General features: G+C 39.3%; 3 protein-coding genes across 3 annotated transcripts; all 3 read left to right on the top strand.

Annotated features, from left to right (window-relative positions):
• The first annotated feature begins 1,385 nt into the window (after positions 1-1,385).
• Positions 1,386-8,102, top strand: LOC147488375 (uncharacterized). The gene is made up of 13 exons (XM_086572817.1): positions 1,386-1,625; positions 1,768-2,055; positions 2,171-2,314; positions 2,412-2,486; positions 2,784-2,893; positions 2,967-3,039; positions 4,262-4,594; positions 5,702-5,989; positions 6,126-6,266; positions 6,366-6,440; positions 6,684-6,793; positions 6,864-6,936; positions 7,766-8,102. Exons 1-13 carry the CDS (start codon positions 1,413-1,415, stop codon positions 7,955-7,957), a joined length of 2,115 nt encoding a protein of 704 aa, XP_086428943.1. The 5' UTR covers positions 1,386-1,412; the 3' UTR covers positions 7,958-8,102.
• A 1,520-nt stretch (positions 8,103-9,622) lies between these two features.
• LOC147488374 (uncharacterized) lies at positions 9,623-10,144 on the top strand. The gene has a single exon (XM_086574359.1). The coding sequence runs from the start codon at positions 9,623-9,625 to the stop codon at positions 10,142-10,144; it is 522 nt and encodes a 173-aa protein (XP_086430485.1).
• Positions 10,145-10,701: 557 nt separating this feature from the next.
• On the top strand, positions 10,702-11,154 carry LOC147488373 (uncharacterized). Its single transcript, XM_086574358.1, has one exon. It carries the CDS (start codon positions 10,702-10,704, stop codon positions 11,152-11,154), a length of 453 nt encoding a protein of 150 aa, XP_086430484.1.
• Positions 11,155-17,640: the final 6,486 nt, after the last annotated feature.

Here is a 17,640-nt window from a genome sequence, read left to right as displayed (position 1 = left end):
CGGAGGTGTTGATTCATCCAGTGAACTTGTTATCGATGTTATTCCCCGATAATGGCAAATTCACTTTTGTAAATGCCATCGAGATTGTTCCAATTCTTGGTAGACTCTTTGTGGATTAATATCTCATTTTAGCTAAAGTTCTTTTTTAGGAAATGGTGCAGAAAATTCTTTGAACTTGGGTGAGCGAGGCATTGAGACCATGTATAGATTGAACGTAGGAGGTCCAAATATCAAACCCGATTCTTCCTGCTTAAAACCACCGAATAGAGCAAGCTTTCATCGGACGTAAACTGCATGTCTAATTTTGAGTTGTGGGCTTTGAACAGTGTCTAATTTCGAGTTTGGGCTTTTAATAGTGTCAATGGCAAATTTCATAATTTCCATAGAAAAAGAGTATTTAGGACAATTCATGATCCTTGACTAGTCAACTGACGGCCACTGTTGGTTGACTCCTTTTGACTGTCAAGTGGGGGGGGAATCCTAATTGCAACTAGTGGTGGGGGTATATCAATATAACCCTAAGTTTTAACTACCCAAAAATAGTTAATGACCTATTTACCCTCGCAATTAGTAATATCCGAAAATTTAGGAGGTGAAACTTTCGGGTATCCTTCGAATTAAAAAGTTTGGTTTAAAATCCATAATACGGGGCCTAATTGAGGAAATCAGATTTTCGCATATATATATATATATATATATATATACTAAGAAAGTAGGCGTAGTTCAATACATTTGCATCCAATTTCTTTTTTGAAACATGTTCAACAATCATAACTATATACATATAGAAATTTTCTAACAAATCATGATTCTCGTTTTAGTTGCTAACCTATTGTAATTTTATAACAAATCATTTTAATTAAGTTTTAAAAACCCATTTTAATTTTCTAACAAATTGTTTTAATTAAGTTTTATAAACCCATTTTTTTAACCCCGTTTTAATAGTTGACTTAATTTAGAAATATGATTTCCGTATTAATAGGAGAATGATTTTCGTTTTAATTAGATATGCTATATTTTTTAATTATTTTTACTTTTCAATAAGAAAGGAATTCCCGTTTTAATTAGAAGTGTTAGAAATTTCTTTTTTTCTAATAGAGGAGGAATTTTTATCATAGACATTAAAAATTGTTTTAATAGGAAATTGATTCCCGTTTAATTAGAAGTGTCTAATAAATAAGAAAGAAATTCCTGTTTCAATAGGAGGTGATGATGTGGAATTTTAATAGAGCTCGAAAAATATCATTTGTGGGAGCTTTAATATTAAGATATATATATATATATGAAAATGTAATTGATAAATAAATAAAATAATAAAGAATACTAAAATGACACGTCACTACTAGCCGTATAAATAAATAAATCCTTAAACCCTAGTTAATTCTAGTCTGTTTTTTACTCTCCTCAAAAAAATGATGAAAACTTCACCACTTCTTCGAAACCTCTCAGTCCAACTCTTGTTTCTCAAAAACTCTACTACTACTACAAGAGTCTTTTCATGTACAAATCATCGAAACTTGTCCACAAATGGAGATGTTTCTATCAATACTAATAATAAGCCTATTATAGTAACACTCTTCCCTGGTAATGGTGTTGGCCCCGTTGTCGCGCGATCCGTTAAAGAGGTTTATTTATTTATTTTCACTCATTTTTGTCTTGGGTGTTTTCTTTATCAAGTTATGGTCACTGTTTTAACAAATGGTTCTGTTTTTCACATTTATTCGAACACGTTGCTTGCTGACATTTGTTTTACTTTTTTCTTTTTAGGTGCTGAGTATGGCTCAAGTTCCTATACGATGGGAAGAACACTATGTTGGAGACGTAGTAGATAGCACAACACAGAGTTATCTCACGCGTGAAAGCCTAGATTCAGTTCTTAGAAATGGTGTTGGTTTAAAAGCACCTGTATGGAAACCACTTGGAAAAAATATTAGATCTTTGTACTTAACTGTTAGGGATGAGCTTCGTTTTCACACGAATGTCAAATTATTCAACAGTATCTATGGACATAAACCTCGTAAGGATGATGTCGATCTAGTCACTATTTCTGAACAGGCGAGTATACCAGTCTAGAACAACACATTTTACTTCATGGTTGTTCTGTGTTTGTTCCTTTTATGATTCTCATATAAATTGAAACTATGTGAAAGATTGTGGGAATGTGTTGTAGGTAGTTATAGGTGCGGATGAAAGCAAAACAAGTATGCAATTGGCAGAATATGCTTTTGAATATGCCAAGATACATGAACGGCATAAGGTGTCTGCTATACATGAGCCACAGATCACGACTAAGACAGATGCTTTGTTTCTAAAGGTATCTTGATGTTAAAGCTAATTATTCTCAACATTCTAGAAATTTGTCGTAGTATTTTTGTTTCCACTAACTACTGAAACTTTGTCTTAATCTTTAGTGCTGTCGTGAAGTTGCAAACAAGTACCCTGAGATTAAGTATGAGGAACTTACTATTGAAGATTGTGGCATCCTGGTATTGTTTGCATTTTTTGTCCTTTAGATGTTTGACATTAATCATTTGTCCATTGGGGGATTAGGCACGTTATGCATTGTTATATATGGAGTGGTGTTCTATGGCTTAGGTGGCTGTAGTGTGAACCTGAAAGTTGGAGAAAGAAATTGTTACCATTGGTCAAATAGATGAAAGTATGAAGATGCAAGTATTATGGGTGTTACCTGGACTTGAACTCTTATTGTGGTTGATTGCCCAAACTTAATAGTTGTTGATTTTTGTTAATTCTGTTCATTCTTTGTTTTTGCAATTCTACAGCTAGTCAAAAATCACAGACATCTCGACGTCTTAGTCATGCACCGCTTCTCAGATCCCATCATCTGTGACCACTGTGCAGACTTGGTTGGGGGTTTGAGCTTTATTCCCAGGTATTGGTCATCTAAGACGGATTTTCTTCATGGTGTGGTCAACTCATTCCTAATATTATAACTATTTCTCCAGTTGCAATATTGGTGAGGGAAACATTGCTCTAGCTGAAGCTGTACCTGGTACCACGCCTGAAATTGATGATATGGTAAACAACTAGTTATAATTGTGTAACTTTCAGTGATGTTTTTCTCCCCAAATGTGCATGCCATGCTTTAGGGATGGTTGTTAGGTACCCAAATATACACCTGAAGTCAGCATTTAAGCAAATTTATTGAAGTCAATTCCAGTGTTGAACAATCATAAGATGTCAGTATATTATATGTAAAGATGGTATGTGTCGGTTTTAATATGAAACCATCTTCCCATTTTGAGCTAATAATGTATTCAACTAAGAATTGTTCGCACTGCCTTGTTTATGGTGTGGAAAGAAAACAGATAATATATATCTCTTGATCAAGCGAGGATCTTCCTTTTGTCATATATGCTGAGGAAAGACTTTATATATCTGGGGAAAAATAAGTAATACGGCAGATGACACCCATTTCAGTCAGACTAATTACCTTTAATTGCAAACATATGTTATTCTTGTTTTTGACATTCACAACCATTTGCATTTCCTCCATCATCAGCATGTGATACAGTTCAGCATTGTTTAAGTATGCATGGTGCCTGAAGGTCATTAGTCTACAATAGATCTGAGGAAATTCTACAAATTCTATGCATAAAATAATGTTTTATTTTGGGTGGAAGCTGTCATCGCAGACCTGGGTTCTTAAATATGCAACAGATTTTCGCAATGGTGATTCAACCAATGTGGACTGCCAATATAATATGCTTTAGAAAACAAAGTTTCTCTACTCTCACTTGCTTGTACAATTTTGTGTGTGCGTGTGTATGTGGGGGGGGGGGTGGGGTGGGGAGGTGGTCGTGATCTAATCGTATTTACGTAAATTTGGTGGGTTTTCATCTTAAAAAGAGAGAGAGAGGTTATGAAAAATAGTGATTCTCTTCAACCTGTAACATTTTAAAGAGAGTGTGAGAGACCCGTGAGTGGGACAGAAACAATCGCAGATTGTGCTGTGGAGTTTTGGTTGTATTTTAACAATTTGAAGGCTGAGTTTTTATTTTCGGTTGTTGACTGTGAATTACGTTGCCTTAGTAATTTAGTTGTGTAAATTTGAGGACCCAAATTTTTTTTTTTTATAATTATGATTATTTTGGGTCCTTGCAAAAGTACCAATTAAGAGAATATGTTTGGTACAAAGATCAAAGTATGAGGATATAATTGGTACTTCTGCTATATATATTGGATATGTTTGTTGCTTCTTGGACTGGATACTGATGTAAACCTCTCAATAATTTTTCAGAATCTTGCAAACCCTACACCGCTACTGTTGAGTGCAGTTATGATGTTACAGCATCTGAAACTCCATGACAAAGCTGATCAGATCCACGATGCCATCATCAAGACCATTGCAGAAGGAAAGTATCAAACAGCTGATATTGGAGGAACTTCTACAACAAAAGATGTTACAAAGTCCATTTGCAACCATCTCCCCAACCTACCACTCGTCTCAAGTCCTTTCATCACAAACATCTCCACAAGTGCCAATGCTGATCCTTCTCCTAGTTATCCGATTCAAACAACACTCTTCCCTGGCCTCGGAATCGGACCAGATATCACTGAATCTGTTAAGCAGGTTGCTTTACAATTACTCTTTTACTTTCACTATGAATTCTTTTTTATTAATCCACTCATATCTAGTGTAGTGTGTTGTGAAATTTGTGATTCTTTAGTGATATTGAGTCATCAGAATGTTTTATGGTTCATAACATACATTTATGAGCTGGAATCTACCCCGTGATGCTGATCTTCAATGCCATTAGGATTGTATTTGGGTTTTGATGTAGTTGTTGTTTTATCATGTGCATTCACTTTGTGACTACGAGTGAGACCTCATTTAAAGAAAGGTGTAATTGTAGTGCAAAGACGCAGCCACTTTGAATTCAATAATCTTTATTTTGATTGGACATATAGTCTGTCTGAGATCGGTTCAAATTCATTGCTGATGTGATCATAGACATATAAGAATGCAATAGATTCAAGATATAAGATTTTTTTTCTTAATTATATATGTGCTGTAGGATTCTAACACTTACACAAAGATCCAAAACTGGGTGATCATTATTCTTACAGTTTTGAAAATTATATCTGATGACCAACATTAATGAGGCTATACTACACACTTATGACTGATTTGATCTCCCTTCTTTCTTTCTTTCTCTACTTTATTTTTTGTCTGGTTAACTTTTGATAGACATTTGGATCAATTTAAAGGTTTCATAGATATTAATCAAAAGATCTCATTCTTAGTTTTATTATGTCCCTTTATGGAACTATTGTTGACATATATGAGTGTCCCCGAGCCTACTCTAATATATTAATAGAATTGACCCTTCACATAAGTTCGAGCTTATGGAGAAATTGACAATTTAACATGGTATTGGAGCCTCTAGTTTCTGAGAGGTCTCGGGGATGTCCAGTCCTTCTACCTGTGCATTTCCACTTCTGCCAGCCAGGTGAAGATGTCCCGTCCTTCTACCTATGTATTTCCAGCGTGTCCCGCTAAGGGGGAGTATTGACATGTATGAGTGTCCCCGAGCCTACTCTAATATATTAATAGAATTGACCCTTCACATAAGTTCTAGCTTATAGAGAAATTGGCTATTTAACAACTACAGGGTTCTATTTTTCATTCAGTTTAGTACATAGGTTGTGTATTACTTATTTAATATGTATGTGTCAGGTACTCAGCACAGCTGAAGTGCCCATAAAATGGGAAGAACACTTTGTTGGAAACAAAGAAGATCAGAGGACAAAGAGTTATCTCACATGGGAAAGCCTAGAATCAATTCGTAAAAATGGTGCTGGTATAAAAGCACCAATGTGGAAACCAATTGGAAATGCTCAAAGATCTATTTACCATGCTTTTAGGGAGGAGCTTTCCCTTTACGCCAGTGTCAAACTTTTCAACAGTCTATATGGATACAAACCTCGCAAAAATGATGTTGATATTGTCACTGTTACACAACAGGTGAGTATGTTGGTCTGGAACATCAAGTATGCTTTTACGCTTTGGAAGCCATTTGTTTCATGTTTCTCTTGAAGTTCCTTTTCCTTGATTCTCAAATTAATAGAAATCATATAAAGTATTTCATAATGTGTCATAGATGAGAGGCGTAGATGAGAGTCAAGTGTGCGCACATGTGGCTGAATATGCTTTCTACTATGCAAGGACACACGGCCGGGATAAGGTGTCAGCTATACATGAACCTGAAATTACAACTAAGACAGATGGTTTGTTTCTAAAGGTATATTGATGTAAACGCTTGAAGAAACCCTTTCTATGAAATTCCATAGTTTCTGTTGCATAATTTTACTAATAACTGAAACTTTGTCTTATTTTATAGTGCTGTCGCGAAGTTGCAAACAAGTATCCTGAGATTAGATACGAAGAAATTACCAGGGAAGCTTGTGTCATCAAGGTATTCTTTGCATTTGTTAACATTAGATGTTTGACATTGTTATCAGTGGGGGTGGGCACAGTAACCCCAGTGTGTTGGAGTTGTGTTCCATGATGGTCTTGGTGTCTCAACCTGAAATATGAAAATAATATTGTTAGTGATGTGGACAATGATGAAAGTATGGTTGGTGCTCCATGGACATGACTCTTGGTGTAGTTGATTTTTGTGTGGATAGTATTAACTCTTTGGTTTGCATTTCAACAGCTTGCAACAGATCATGCATATTTCGATGTATTAGCCGTGGATCGCTTCTCCGATTACTCTGTCTCTAACGACTGTGCTGCCTTGGTTGGGGGTTTGCGTTTAGTTCCCAGGTAGAATTCTTTCACTGTGGATTTCTTCATGGCTTATTTACATTATTCCTGAAGTTAAATTTGTCTCCAGTTGCAATATTGGTGAGGGAGGCATTGCTCTAGCAGAAGCTGTGCCTGGTACTGAGCCTGATTTTACTGAGAAGGTGAATGACTATTACCATTATCTAATTTTCTAAGATGTTTGTCCTGAAATATGCATCCCATGCTTATGTGCGACCATATGGGTCATGCCTTTATAAGTTTGTTGTTCATATTTTGTTATTTTGATTTTTGAAAATGTGGGGTATTGAACCATCAGTAGATTGTCAGAGTTTTATATGGAAAAATGGTTGAAAAGATTGAATGATAGTATGATAGTATGAAAGTATCATCCCACTTTGAGCTACTACTGTACTCTACTTAGTATTATCCAAAGTACCTTGGTCAACATGAGCGGAATGAAAACAAACTCAGGTATGTCTTGTTCTAGTGGATCTTCCTTCATCTATATGTTGAGCAGAGTCTACATGTAGATGGGAAAATGAATTATAAAGGAAGTTCACACCCATTTCTGCCGGGGTTCTCTTACATATAACTATGAACATATTGGATTTTGTGTTACCAACCAAAAGAACAACATAAGGTCATCTATGTTCTTTACATTTCCTACCTTCATCAGCATGTGTCATGTGATATAGTTTTGAATGTTTGAACTATACATACGGGGTTCTGAAGTTCATTTGCGCGCACTAAAGTCTAGCAACATCAGTATGCAGGCTGCATTGAGACTTAAGTGAAATTGACAAAACTAATGGCCCCCTTACAACAGACCTGGGTTCAAATACTCTCTGAGGCCTGCGGGTCAGGGGGGTTAAAAATAAATAAAAAATACTGTATTTTTACTATTATTTCTGGTATTGTTATTGTTATTATTAGATTGGTTTATTGGTTCTTGGATAACTACAGATGCTAATCCCTCATTAATTATTTCAGAATCTAGCGAACCCTACGCCACTACTATTGAGTACAGTTATGATGTTACACCATCTAAAACTCCATGACAAAGCTGATCGGATCACTAAAGCCATTGTCAAGACCATTGCACAAGGAACACACCAAACAGCTGATGTTGGAGGAATTTGTGCAACAACATGTGTTACAAAAGCCATTTGCAACAATATTTGAAGCTATATTTTATAGTATGCAGATAGTCCTAGGGTTATTGCATAGCTTGCTTTACACCTTATTGAGAAGAAAATAGAAAAAACTCAGCTGTACGTTGGTTTGAATTATTCTATTCCACATTAATCCACTTTCCCTCTTTTTTCTCTTTTTAATTGTTAAGCTGTGATTAAATTGTTAGTCATTGTCCTGCTCAAAACACAGTTCTGAGTTCTTTGAAATTTGAACTGAAGGGGCAGGCTTAATTTTCATCAGTTTCTAGTCTGAGCTTGTTTTGATCACTCCTTATTCATGGCTGGGGTTTCTTAAAGAATAAATCACTCGAGTGCATGGCATTTTGACAGATCGAGATTACTTTTAGAAAAGTAAGACAGGATGTCTCAGTCATTTAGATACTCGGGATATATTCATCTTTAGGTCTATACCCTCAAAAAAATTTGGGATTGAATTTGTGGACAGACCCTAAAAGCTTGTCCACGGGACAGCATAAGCTGTAATGTATGAACACTAGCTACTGAAATAACAACTCAAAGCACAACATCAGTTTTCTTATTTGTTCTTTTGACATTTTTTAACAAAATAAAATAAGACGTAAATTATTTTTTTAAAGACTGTTCATCTTCTCCTCCATCCAATCCCTTATTCAGTGGATGGAGTTCATATGTAAAATCTTAACTGTTCTTAATCAAGATCTCACAAGCTCAAATATTTTTCTAGAGCCCAATTTCAAGCGTCAATTGCACAACTCTTCACAAGTTAACTGTAGCGACCTAATTTATGATGGCCGGCAGTCCCGCGGATGATGGATCCAAAAAGAGGACATACAGTGGGGTGAGAAACATTCTAGAAGGGTCGCGGACATAGAAGTCAAGTATGAAGGCTGAGAACCGAGAACCGACAATGGAGAGCCGCGACTTGAAAGGATAGCTGACCTGGAGTTGTACCATCGGGACACGTGCCCAACAGGAGCACGGGGAAAACCCTAGGGTCGTACGGGAACCCTCCACGCGGCAATCAATGGACCGAGAGATGGAGGGACAGGTGGAGGGCCTAAGAGAGAGATGAGGGATTATAAATAGAACATGAGAGGAGGAGAGAAAGATAGGTCACAACATTTGGCACCGTCTGTGGGGAACGAGAGTGAAAAATAGTGAGATGGCAATAAAAAAAAAAGTGGGTCGACCGAAAAAGACGATAGTCGCCGAGATGGATGTGGAGTCAGTAAGGAGTGAAGGGGAGGAGCAAGGTAGGGAAGAGACAGTAATGTCAGAGGCGGAGGAAACAAGGTTGTTGCATGAGGAGATAGTGAGGTTGAGAGAAGAAAATGAGGGGTTAAGGAGAGAGAAAGAGACAATAGAGGAGTCGGAAAGGGAGGTGTCAGGAGCAGAGAGAGAGGAGGAGGGGGGAACAGATGCGGAAGAACAGACGGTGGTGGGGTTCACCAAGGAGCAAGTCAGAGAAATGATCGCCAGTGATCCGAAAGCTAGTCCGAAATGTTAAGGGGGCATGGGAGGTGCGGCAAGTCAGGTGGTGGCAGGGTTGAACCGCAACCCACTGGCGGATGCGATCTGGAAGTCGGAGGTGCCGAAGAGGTTCAACCAGCCAAGGTTTGAGAGGTACGATGGGACTAGAGACCCCGCTGACCACATTCATCACTTCCGGCAGTAGATGCCGTTGTGGCAGGAGCCGCGGTATGACGGGCTGAGATGTGTGATGTTCCCAACAAGCTTAAAAGGGGGAGCATCTGACTGGTATTATAGATTACCTTCTAAGAGTATTAATAGCTTTCAGGAGTTGGAGCAGGCGTTCATTGACCATTTTATACACCAGAAGAAGCGTGTTATGGACATCGCGGCCTTGTTCAACGTAAGGCAAAGGTCCGCTGAATCGGTAAGGGACTTCTTGTGTAGATTCAAAGCGGAGACCTTGAAAGTGGAGAATCTGGACGAAAGAACGGCGGTGATAACTTTCGAGAGAGGATTGCGCCCGGGAACGAGGGTACATGAGTCGGTAACCATGAATGAAATTGCAACATTACAGGATCTATACCCGAGGGTGGAGAAGTACATCAGGTACAAAGACACCATGCAGAAGGAGGTGAGAAGGCCAGGGAAGGTGGTGTTATCGATGGAAAAAGGCGAGGGGCGTCGGCGATATAAGTCCTCGGACAAAGGGGGCAGCGGATACTGAGGATATTCGTCGCGGCCTGAGAGGAGCAGAGAAGAGGCTAGGAGGGAGAGTCGAGACAAAAAGCCCTATCGCGAGGTAGAGCAAGTGCCACTGAACAAGTCGTTGAGCAAGATACTACCGTTGATTCAGAATTTGCAGGGGTATGAGGGTCCGTGAACCAAACCAGTGGAGGTATAAGGCAGACCCTATTGCGCCTATCACCAAATACACAACCATGAGACGGACGGCTGCTACGCGTTGAGATGGTTGATTCAGAGGATGATAGGAAAGGGGTTGTTGAAGGAGTTTATAATAGAAGAGGAAAAGATAGAGCAAGCACCGACCCAGGGGAGGATATTGGGGACGATCAACCTGATCTTCAGTGGAGAGATATTGAGCCACAATGCACACCGAGATAGAATACGGCGGGCGGCGAGCATACAACAGGTCCATGAATCAGCAGGACATTCGCGGGCGACCTCCTGGTCCGCGAATGGAAGGGGAAGCATAATGTTCACCGACGCAGACCTTCAGGCCATCGATTCCCCGCATGAGGATCTGGCCGGTGATCACAAAGCATGGCGATGGGAAATTACATGGTAAAGAGGGTGTTAGTGGACTGCGGCAGTGCAGTAGATTTACTATTTAGAGGGACAATGGAGGAAATGAAGATAGAAAGGAAGCAGTTGAGACCCTCGCCAACGAATTTGTATAGGTTCAATGGAAGCATGACGGAACCTTTAGGGGAGCTTCTGCTCCCAGTGACCACGGGACCAGTTACAGTGTTCTCGAGGTTCAAGGTGGTGGATACCGACTCACAATACAATGCCATCCTGGGAAGGAGGTGGATTCACGAGATGAAAGCAGTCCCCTCTAAATACTACCAAGTGATCCGATTCCCTACCCCTACCGGGGTATATGAGGTCCACGGGGATCAGGTGACAACTAAAAACAGTCACCAGAGTACAGTGAAGAGATTGATCCGTGGATCAGAGGAAGATACTTCATGTTCCAGGAAGAGGCAGGCATAGCAATTACAGTGCACCGTCGGGGAGGGGTCGGCGGAGTCAACAGAGGGACCGAAGACCTTGGATGAGATAGAGGTAGTGAATTTGGGGGAAGGCGACGAGGAGAAGTTCACATCAGTGGGGCCAGTTAGTACAGTTTTTGTCTGCCAATAAAGATGTGTTTGCATGAGGAATGGAAGGTTAAGTTAGTATAGTTTTTGTCTGAGGAATGGAAGGTTAAGTTAGTACAGTTTTTGTCTGCCAATAAAGATGTGTTTGGATGGACGATTGAGGAGGTCACCGGATTAGACCCAGAATTCGCATGTCATAGGTTACATATGAGGGAAGACGCTAAGCCAATAAGACAGAAGATGCGAGGAATTAGACCGAAGTACGCTGAAGGAATTCGCGAGGAGGTCGCGAGGTTGAAGGGGCCAGGTATAATATGAGAGGTGGCGTTTACCGACTAGTTGTCAAATGTAGTCGCGGTGCCTAAGAAGAATGGCAAGGTACGTATGTGTGTCGACTTCACTGACGTGAATTCAAAATGTCCCAAGGACAGCTACCCCATGCCGAGAGTAGACAAGCTGGTGAATAGAACTGCAGGGTTTAAAGTATTTTCCTTCATGGACGCATCAATGGGATATAACCAGGTCGCCATGTATGGGCCAGATCAGGAGAAGACAGCCTTCGTGGTGGAAGGCGGTACATATTGCTATACGAGAATGTCGTTTGGATTGAAGAACGTCGGGGCTACATTTCAGCGGCTAGGGGCGAAAATGTTTGAAAACAAGATCCGAAAGGGGATTGAGATTTACATAGATGACATGGTAGAGAAGAGCATGTCAGAGGAAGACCATTTAGAGGGTTTGAAAGAGACGTTCAATATACTGTGGTCGTACAATTTAAAGCTTAACCCAGAGAAGTGTACGTTCGGCGTTACTATGGGGAAGTTTCTGGGGTACATAGTTACTTACCGGGGAATAAAGGCCAATCCCGAGCAGATAAGAGCTCTAGTGGAGATGCCGTCGCCTCAGGTCGTCAAAAGGGTGCAGAGACTTGCAGGAAGGGTCGCGGTTTTGAACAGGTTCATCTCAAAGTCATCGGACAAGTGTAGGCCGTTGTATCGGTTGCTGAGAAACACTCAGGATTTCGAATGGACCACAGAATGCGAGGAGGCGTTCCAGGAGTTGAAGAGTTATCTAGGTAAGGCCCCAATGCTGTCACGACCGGAACAGGGAGAAAAATTATACTTGTATTTAGGGGTCATGGAGTATGCAATTAGTTCAGTACTAGTTAGAATTGTGGGTAAGTTAGAAAAGCCGGTGTACTTCCAAAGTAAAACATTGCTGGATGCCGAGACTCGATATAGCAGAGTCAAAAAATATGCCTTGGCATTGGTGTTCTCTGCCCTGAAGTTGAAACCATACTTGAAGCACACTCTGTAGTGGTGGTGACAAATTTGCCTTTAAAGCAAGCATTGAAAGCAGAAAAATCTGGGAGGATGCTAAAATGGGCAGTAATGTTGAGTTCTTACAAGATACAATATCGATCGTAACGCAAATGAGAAGGCGCGCAGGTGGCAGAATTCTTAGCAGAGTTTCCAGCAGAGGACCCCACCTGGGGAGAAGAGATGATCATGGAGCCGGAGAAGATCATTGAACAGGACTGGTTGGACCCCTAGGATTGGAGAAATGGGTGGAAAGTGTTCACCGACGGTCACCTACGCACACTAATTGGGATATGAGTGGTCTTTGGTCACCGGAGAACAACAGAATGGAGTTAACCATGAAGTTAGGGTTCGCGGCATCCAATAATGAAGCAGAGTATGAGGCGGTAATAGCGGATATGAGAATGGCAGAGGATGTGGGGATAAAAGAGCTGACAGTGTATTCAGACTCGAATTTGGTAGTGTGCCAGGCAAATAAGGGGTTTTCCGCGCGATGCCCGTGGATGGTAAAATATTTGAAAGTGCTGCAAAAGAGGGCCGCCAGGTTTGCAAAGATCAAGTTCATACATTTGGGTCGCGGCGGGTCGCGGCAAGAACAGACATGCCGATGCCTTAGCATACGTGGCTGCCGCAATTCCTGAGTCTGAAGAGAGAGTGATAAAAATAAAGCGACTGGAGAAACCTAGTACAGAGGAAGTGGAAGGGGAAGGGGCTGAGATATGTCAAGCCGAGGAGGAAGAGGGGGGTTGGATTAAGCCCATCAAGAGTTTTTTGTCTGGGGACGTGGTGAAAGATAAAAAGGAGAAAAAGAGATTGGAGCAGACTTCTCGGAGGTACGTACTAATAGAAAGGGAGCTGTATCAAAAGAATTTTAACGGGCCTTTGTTGAAGTGTCTCGGGCCGAAGTTAGCCCTAGAGGTGCTGGCGGAGTTACATGGGGGAGACTGTAGAAGTCACTCAGCGGGTAGAACAACGGCGCACAGATTGATAACGCAGGGCTACTTTTGGCCACACATGAAAAGGGATGCCGTGAACTACGTTAAACGATGTGAAAAGTGTCAGAAATTTGCTCAGATGATCTTTGCGCCAGCGGAACCACTACATAGTGTGTCTAGTCCGTGGCCTTTCGCAATGTGGGTAATGGATATAGTGGGTCCGCTCACTATACCAAAATAGGATATTCTTAACGGCGCAAAATCGTTACTAAAAATATTTGTAACGGTTTATTTCCGTAACTGTTTGGGCGTTATTAATATGTTAAGTTATTTACTTACGGTTTTTAACCGTTACAAATTCTTTTTAGTAACGGTTATTTAGCATTACTAAAATTAATTACTAACGGTTTTCTAACCTCAATCGCATTAAAAATAGTAACGGTTTCCTTCAATTTCTAACAGTTTGTACACGTAGTTTAATGAAGATATTAGTAACGATTATGAGAAATTTGTAACGTTTTTTCGTATAATATGTGTTGCTAATTGAATCATTTACTAACGGTTTTTGCACCCATTTCTAACGTTTTTCCTACTTTATAAGTGTTACTTAATGAAAAGTTTAGTAACGTTTTTTTGCCATTACAAAACAATTTCATATTTAAAAAAAATTAATTTTCTCGTGCCACACGTTTACTACCTTCACCAATCACCTGCATAAAATGTCCCCATTTTATTTTTGAAAATTCCACAAAAGTTACCAATAAACAAAAAACCTCACAAAAATCAAGTACGTACTCCTTTATATTACTACAAATCACAACCAAAAAGTCATACACATAAAGAACATGCAATTCGTAAATTTGATGCACAAGGAAATAAACATTTTAGATTTGTCAGGGAACTCATCCTCTTTTTCTTCGACTATCTAGGCCTCGACACTCCATAAATCTTGAGTCCTGAGAATAAGATAAATTAAAATACGTAAGACAGGCAAAATGAAAGAAACATCCATACCTGAATTCAGTGAATGCTAATTTCAAGTCTAATTCCAAATATTACCCAACTACCTCAAAAACTTTCCAGCCAAATGATTTTTTTCAAGACAAAACCTATATGACTACATTTTCCAAACAATAATTATAGAATGGTACAAAATACCCAAGCTTCACACTTCATACAATTTCAAGTCCTAGGCTGCTATAGGCCACCTGGCTACTCTGCAAGAAGCTACCCTAGGCCAGTTCTAAGCTCTGACAGGTCACTGTAGACCATATTTCTAGCTACTGCAAACCCATCCCTTGTTCCGCTCTCAAGTCCCTAAAACTTATGCATAATTGTTTATGTCTAGACCAATATGCATGTTGACATACCACTAAGCCACGCACTTTGTTAATAACACATTTACATCAAGCCCTTAATGCGGCCAATGCTACTGAATCAGCTGCTTTATTTTATTTTTTTCTATTAATTATTAAGAATTGTTTTCCCATACTTGCGGCATCAAAAACTAAGTCAAAAGTTTCTAATAAAAAATAACAATTCTTGTGAGCTTTGTCCCCTTACATATAATCTAAGGAAAAACCAAAAAACTAATCAAGAGAAGACTTCTTCCATTCTTTTTCATATAAAATACTAGAAAGTTGCACTTTCTCACCTTCAACGCCAAAGATCTTGCCTTCCTTCCGACATTTCCAGCTTTGCATCACCGGTCCGCATGAGCACTACAAAGTAGAGGGAGAAACAACACCAAAGTTCATTACAAAGGAAACCAGATTAAGTCTAAAAGAGGTTTTAAGTCTAAAGAGATTTTCAATGCTCTGTCAGCTATAGGATCAAGTCCCAAAGAATCTCGAATCGAAATGAATGCTTATATAATCTATATCTTGTCCCCTCAGATGTCTCCGCCGCCACAGTTCCCTTTATAATCTTGTTTATTTCCTCCATCTTCATTGAGTGAAAATGCATTAACTGCTGAGTACTTCAACTCTTAAAAATGCACTCATGCACATAACACTCCCTCTTCTGACAAAATTGTAATCATTGGACAGTTAGCATCTCTGCCCTTACGACATTATTACACAAATAAATTTACTAACAGTGAACTAGTAAGAGGGTCCAGCTTCAGCAAAAAACATTTAGACACAATCACACAAATTTACAACTTGTGTTGAAATCATACTACTCACATTCTTCCACCCTTCTATTAAAACTTTTAAAAAAATAATAAAAAAAAAAAAAAAAAAGAAAGAGGAGAGGCAGAACTGGAGAGAGGCAGGAGAAGAATAGAGTGGAGAGAGGCAGAATTGAAGAAGAGAGTGGAGAGAGGCAAGAGAAGTAAGAAAAAAAAGTAGGAGAGGAGAAGTGAAGTGAAGAACATAAGAAGAGAGTAGAGAGAGGTTGGTGAAGAAAAAAAAAAAAAGAAGTAGGAGAGGACTAGAGGAGAAGAAGTGAAGAAGAGAGTGGAGAGAGGCTGGAGAAGAAAAAGAAAAAAAGGAGTGTAGGAACGTACCTTGAGAGTGGAGAGAAGACCTGGAGCACTAGAGTGGAGGCGTGAGATAGTTGAAAGTGAGGAACGATCATCAGTAGAGTTCCCTTAGACATTACAACCCAATGAACTGCTCCCATTCCTATTGAGAATGAACCAATATATAGAGTCATTGAAGTTCAAAGAAAAGGTTTTAAGTGTACTATTAAGTTGAATTTTGACTTGTGGAAATGAACTTATCTAGACATAGTATAGTTCAATTACGGTGCTAGTCACGGCAAGTCGCGAGGGACTACTTCAAGTGATAACTCATGGCTCTGTTCCACATAATTATGATGCATTATATTAGGGATCTCAAAGGCAAAAAAGTTAGAACATAAATAATTTTAGCACCAGCACCTTCAAATAGAAGGAAAGAGCAGCTATCAAATAGCAGAGGACCACCCTGTTCTAGAAGTCTACAAATGCAAATCATCAGGCCTTATATTCATCAAAGAGTGATACTTTAAAATTCTGAGCTAGAGGCTATTACTACCATGTACCACAAGAACGGATCGTTTTCCAGCTATATCAACTAAACTTGCACCAATTGCGCTTACTACGACACCAAATCAAGATTAGACACATATCAACTTTGAAGATAAAGAATGGTATGGGTATGGGTATTACAATGAAGGGATCTACTTATAACAAAGTTTAGGAGGTATATATTTACCTGCAGTAGCAAAAATTCTGCTCGTATAGAAACATACTCCATTTATTCCTCCAAATTGTAGGCAAACCATCAATGTTCCAACTCCAGATAGAGTGTTACTGCACCTTATATGCTTAAGTCCTATACAATATCCAACTCTTTCACATCCATTAAACAAAAAGTCGTGGTCACAAGGCCACAAACAACTCTTTCACAAAAAGTCATAATAGTAGAGTGTGATTGACCAGGAGAGCTTACATGCCTGCACACTTTTCGTACATATTACATCTAAATCCCCACAAATAACAATTTTACATACCTTACTAATTTATATATTAAAAGTGAATAATAAGATCCTAATCTCCACAAGTCATGCTCTAAGCAGCCCAATAAAATAGCCAGGAGCAAATACAGTACATATATTGAGGCAATATCGACATCCATCATGATTATAAAGGATGAAACAATAATTTTCACTGTGATTAAAACCTAACCTCGACTCTAAAAAGCTAGTAATCTCCGGTTTTGAATTCTTACCTTGTTTTAAGTTATTTAAGGCTGACTATTATCTGCAGGGTAGCTTCCAAGAACTCTCAAGAATGTAGCAAATTCCTGTCAAAGAACTAGCATTTTAATAGCTTTTACTTGTATCACTCCACGAACAAAGGGACTAATTGAAGAAACCATACCTCTAAATGCCTAAGTGCATTTTGAGAATTGGGATTAGCCATTGAGGCTTCAAAGTCCACGTAAAAGAGATAGTCGAAGGACCTGGATAGTCAGAATAAAGACTTTGAATCAGAGTAGTGTCTCGTGCAAAGCATTGTTCTAATAGGGATTCTACACACAATTGGGTGTACAATGTTCTGTAGAACATAAAATAGTGCAAAATTTAGAGTCTTGCAGCACAAGACAATGTTTAGAGTCTTGCAGCACAAGACAAGAA

Source organism: Coptis chinensis, chromosome 7 (genome assembly GCF_015680905.1).
Source record: "Coptis chinensis isolate HL-2020 chromosome 7, ASM1568090v1, whole genome shotgun sequence".
NCBI lineage: Eukaryota > Viridiplantae > Streptophyta > Magnoliopsida > Ranunculales > Ranunculaceae > Coptis > Coptis chinensis.
Note: the sequence above shows the minus strand (reverse complement) of the source record. Positions and strands in the feature narration are given on the sequence as shown.

Excerpts from the sequence above, each read along its gene's own strand:
- LOC147488375 (XM_086572817.1), top strand. The coding sequence starts at position 1,413 with ATGATGAAAACTTCACCACTTCTTCGAAACCTCTCAGTCCAACTCTTG. Across the intron at positions 1,626-1,767 it reads TCGCGCGATCCGTTAAAGAG|GTGCTGAGTATGGCTCAAGT; the intron begins GTTTATTTATTT and ends TTTTCTTTTTAG. Across the intron at positions 4,595-5,701 it reads TCACTGAATCTGTTAAGCAG|GTACTCAGCACAGCTGAAGT; the intron begins GTTGCTTTACAA and ends TGTATGTGTCAG.
- LOC147488374 (XM_086574359.1), top strand. The coding sequence starts at position 9,623 with ATGCCGTTGTGGCAGGAGCCGCGGTATGACGGGCTGAGATGTGTGATG.
- LOC147488373 (XM_086574358.1), top strand. The coding sequence starts at position 10,702 with ATGGCGATGGGAAATTACATGGTAAAGAGGGTGTTAGTGGACTGCGGC.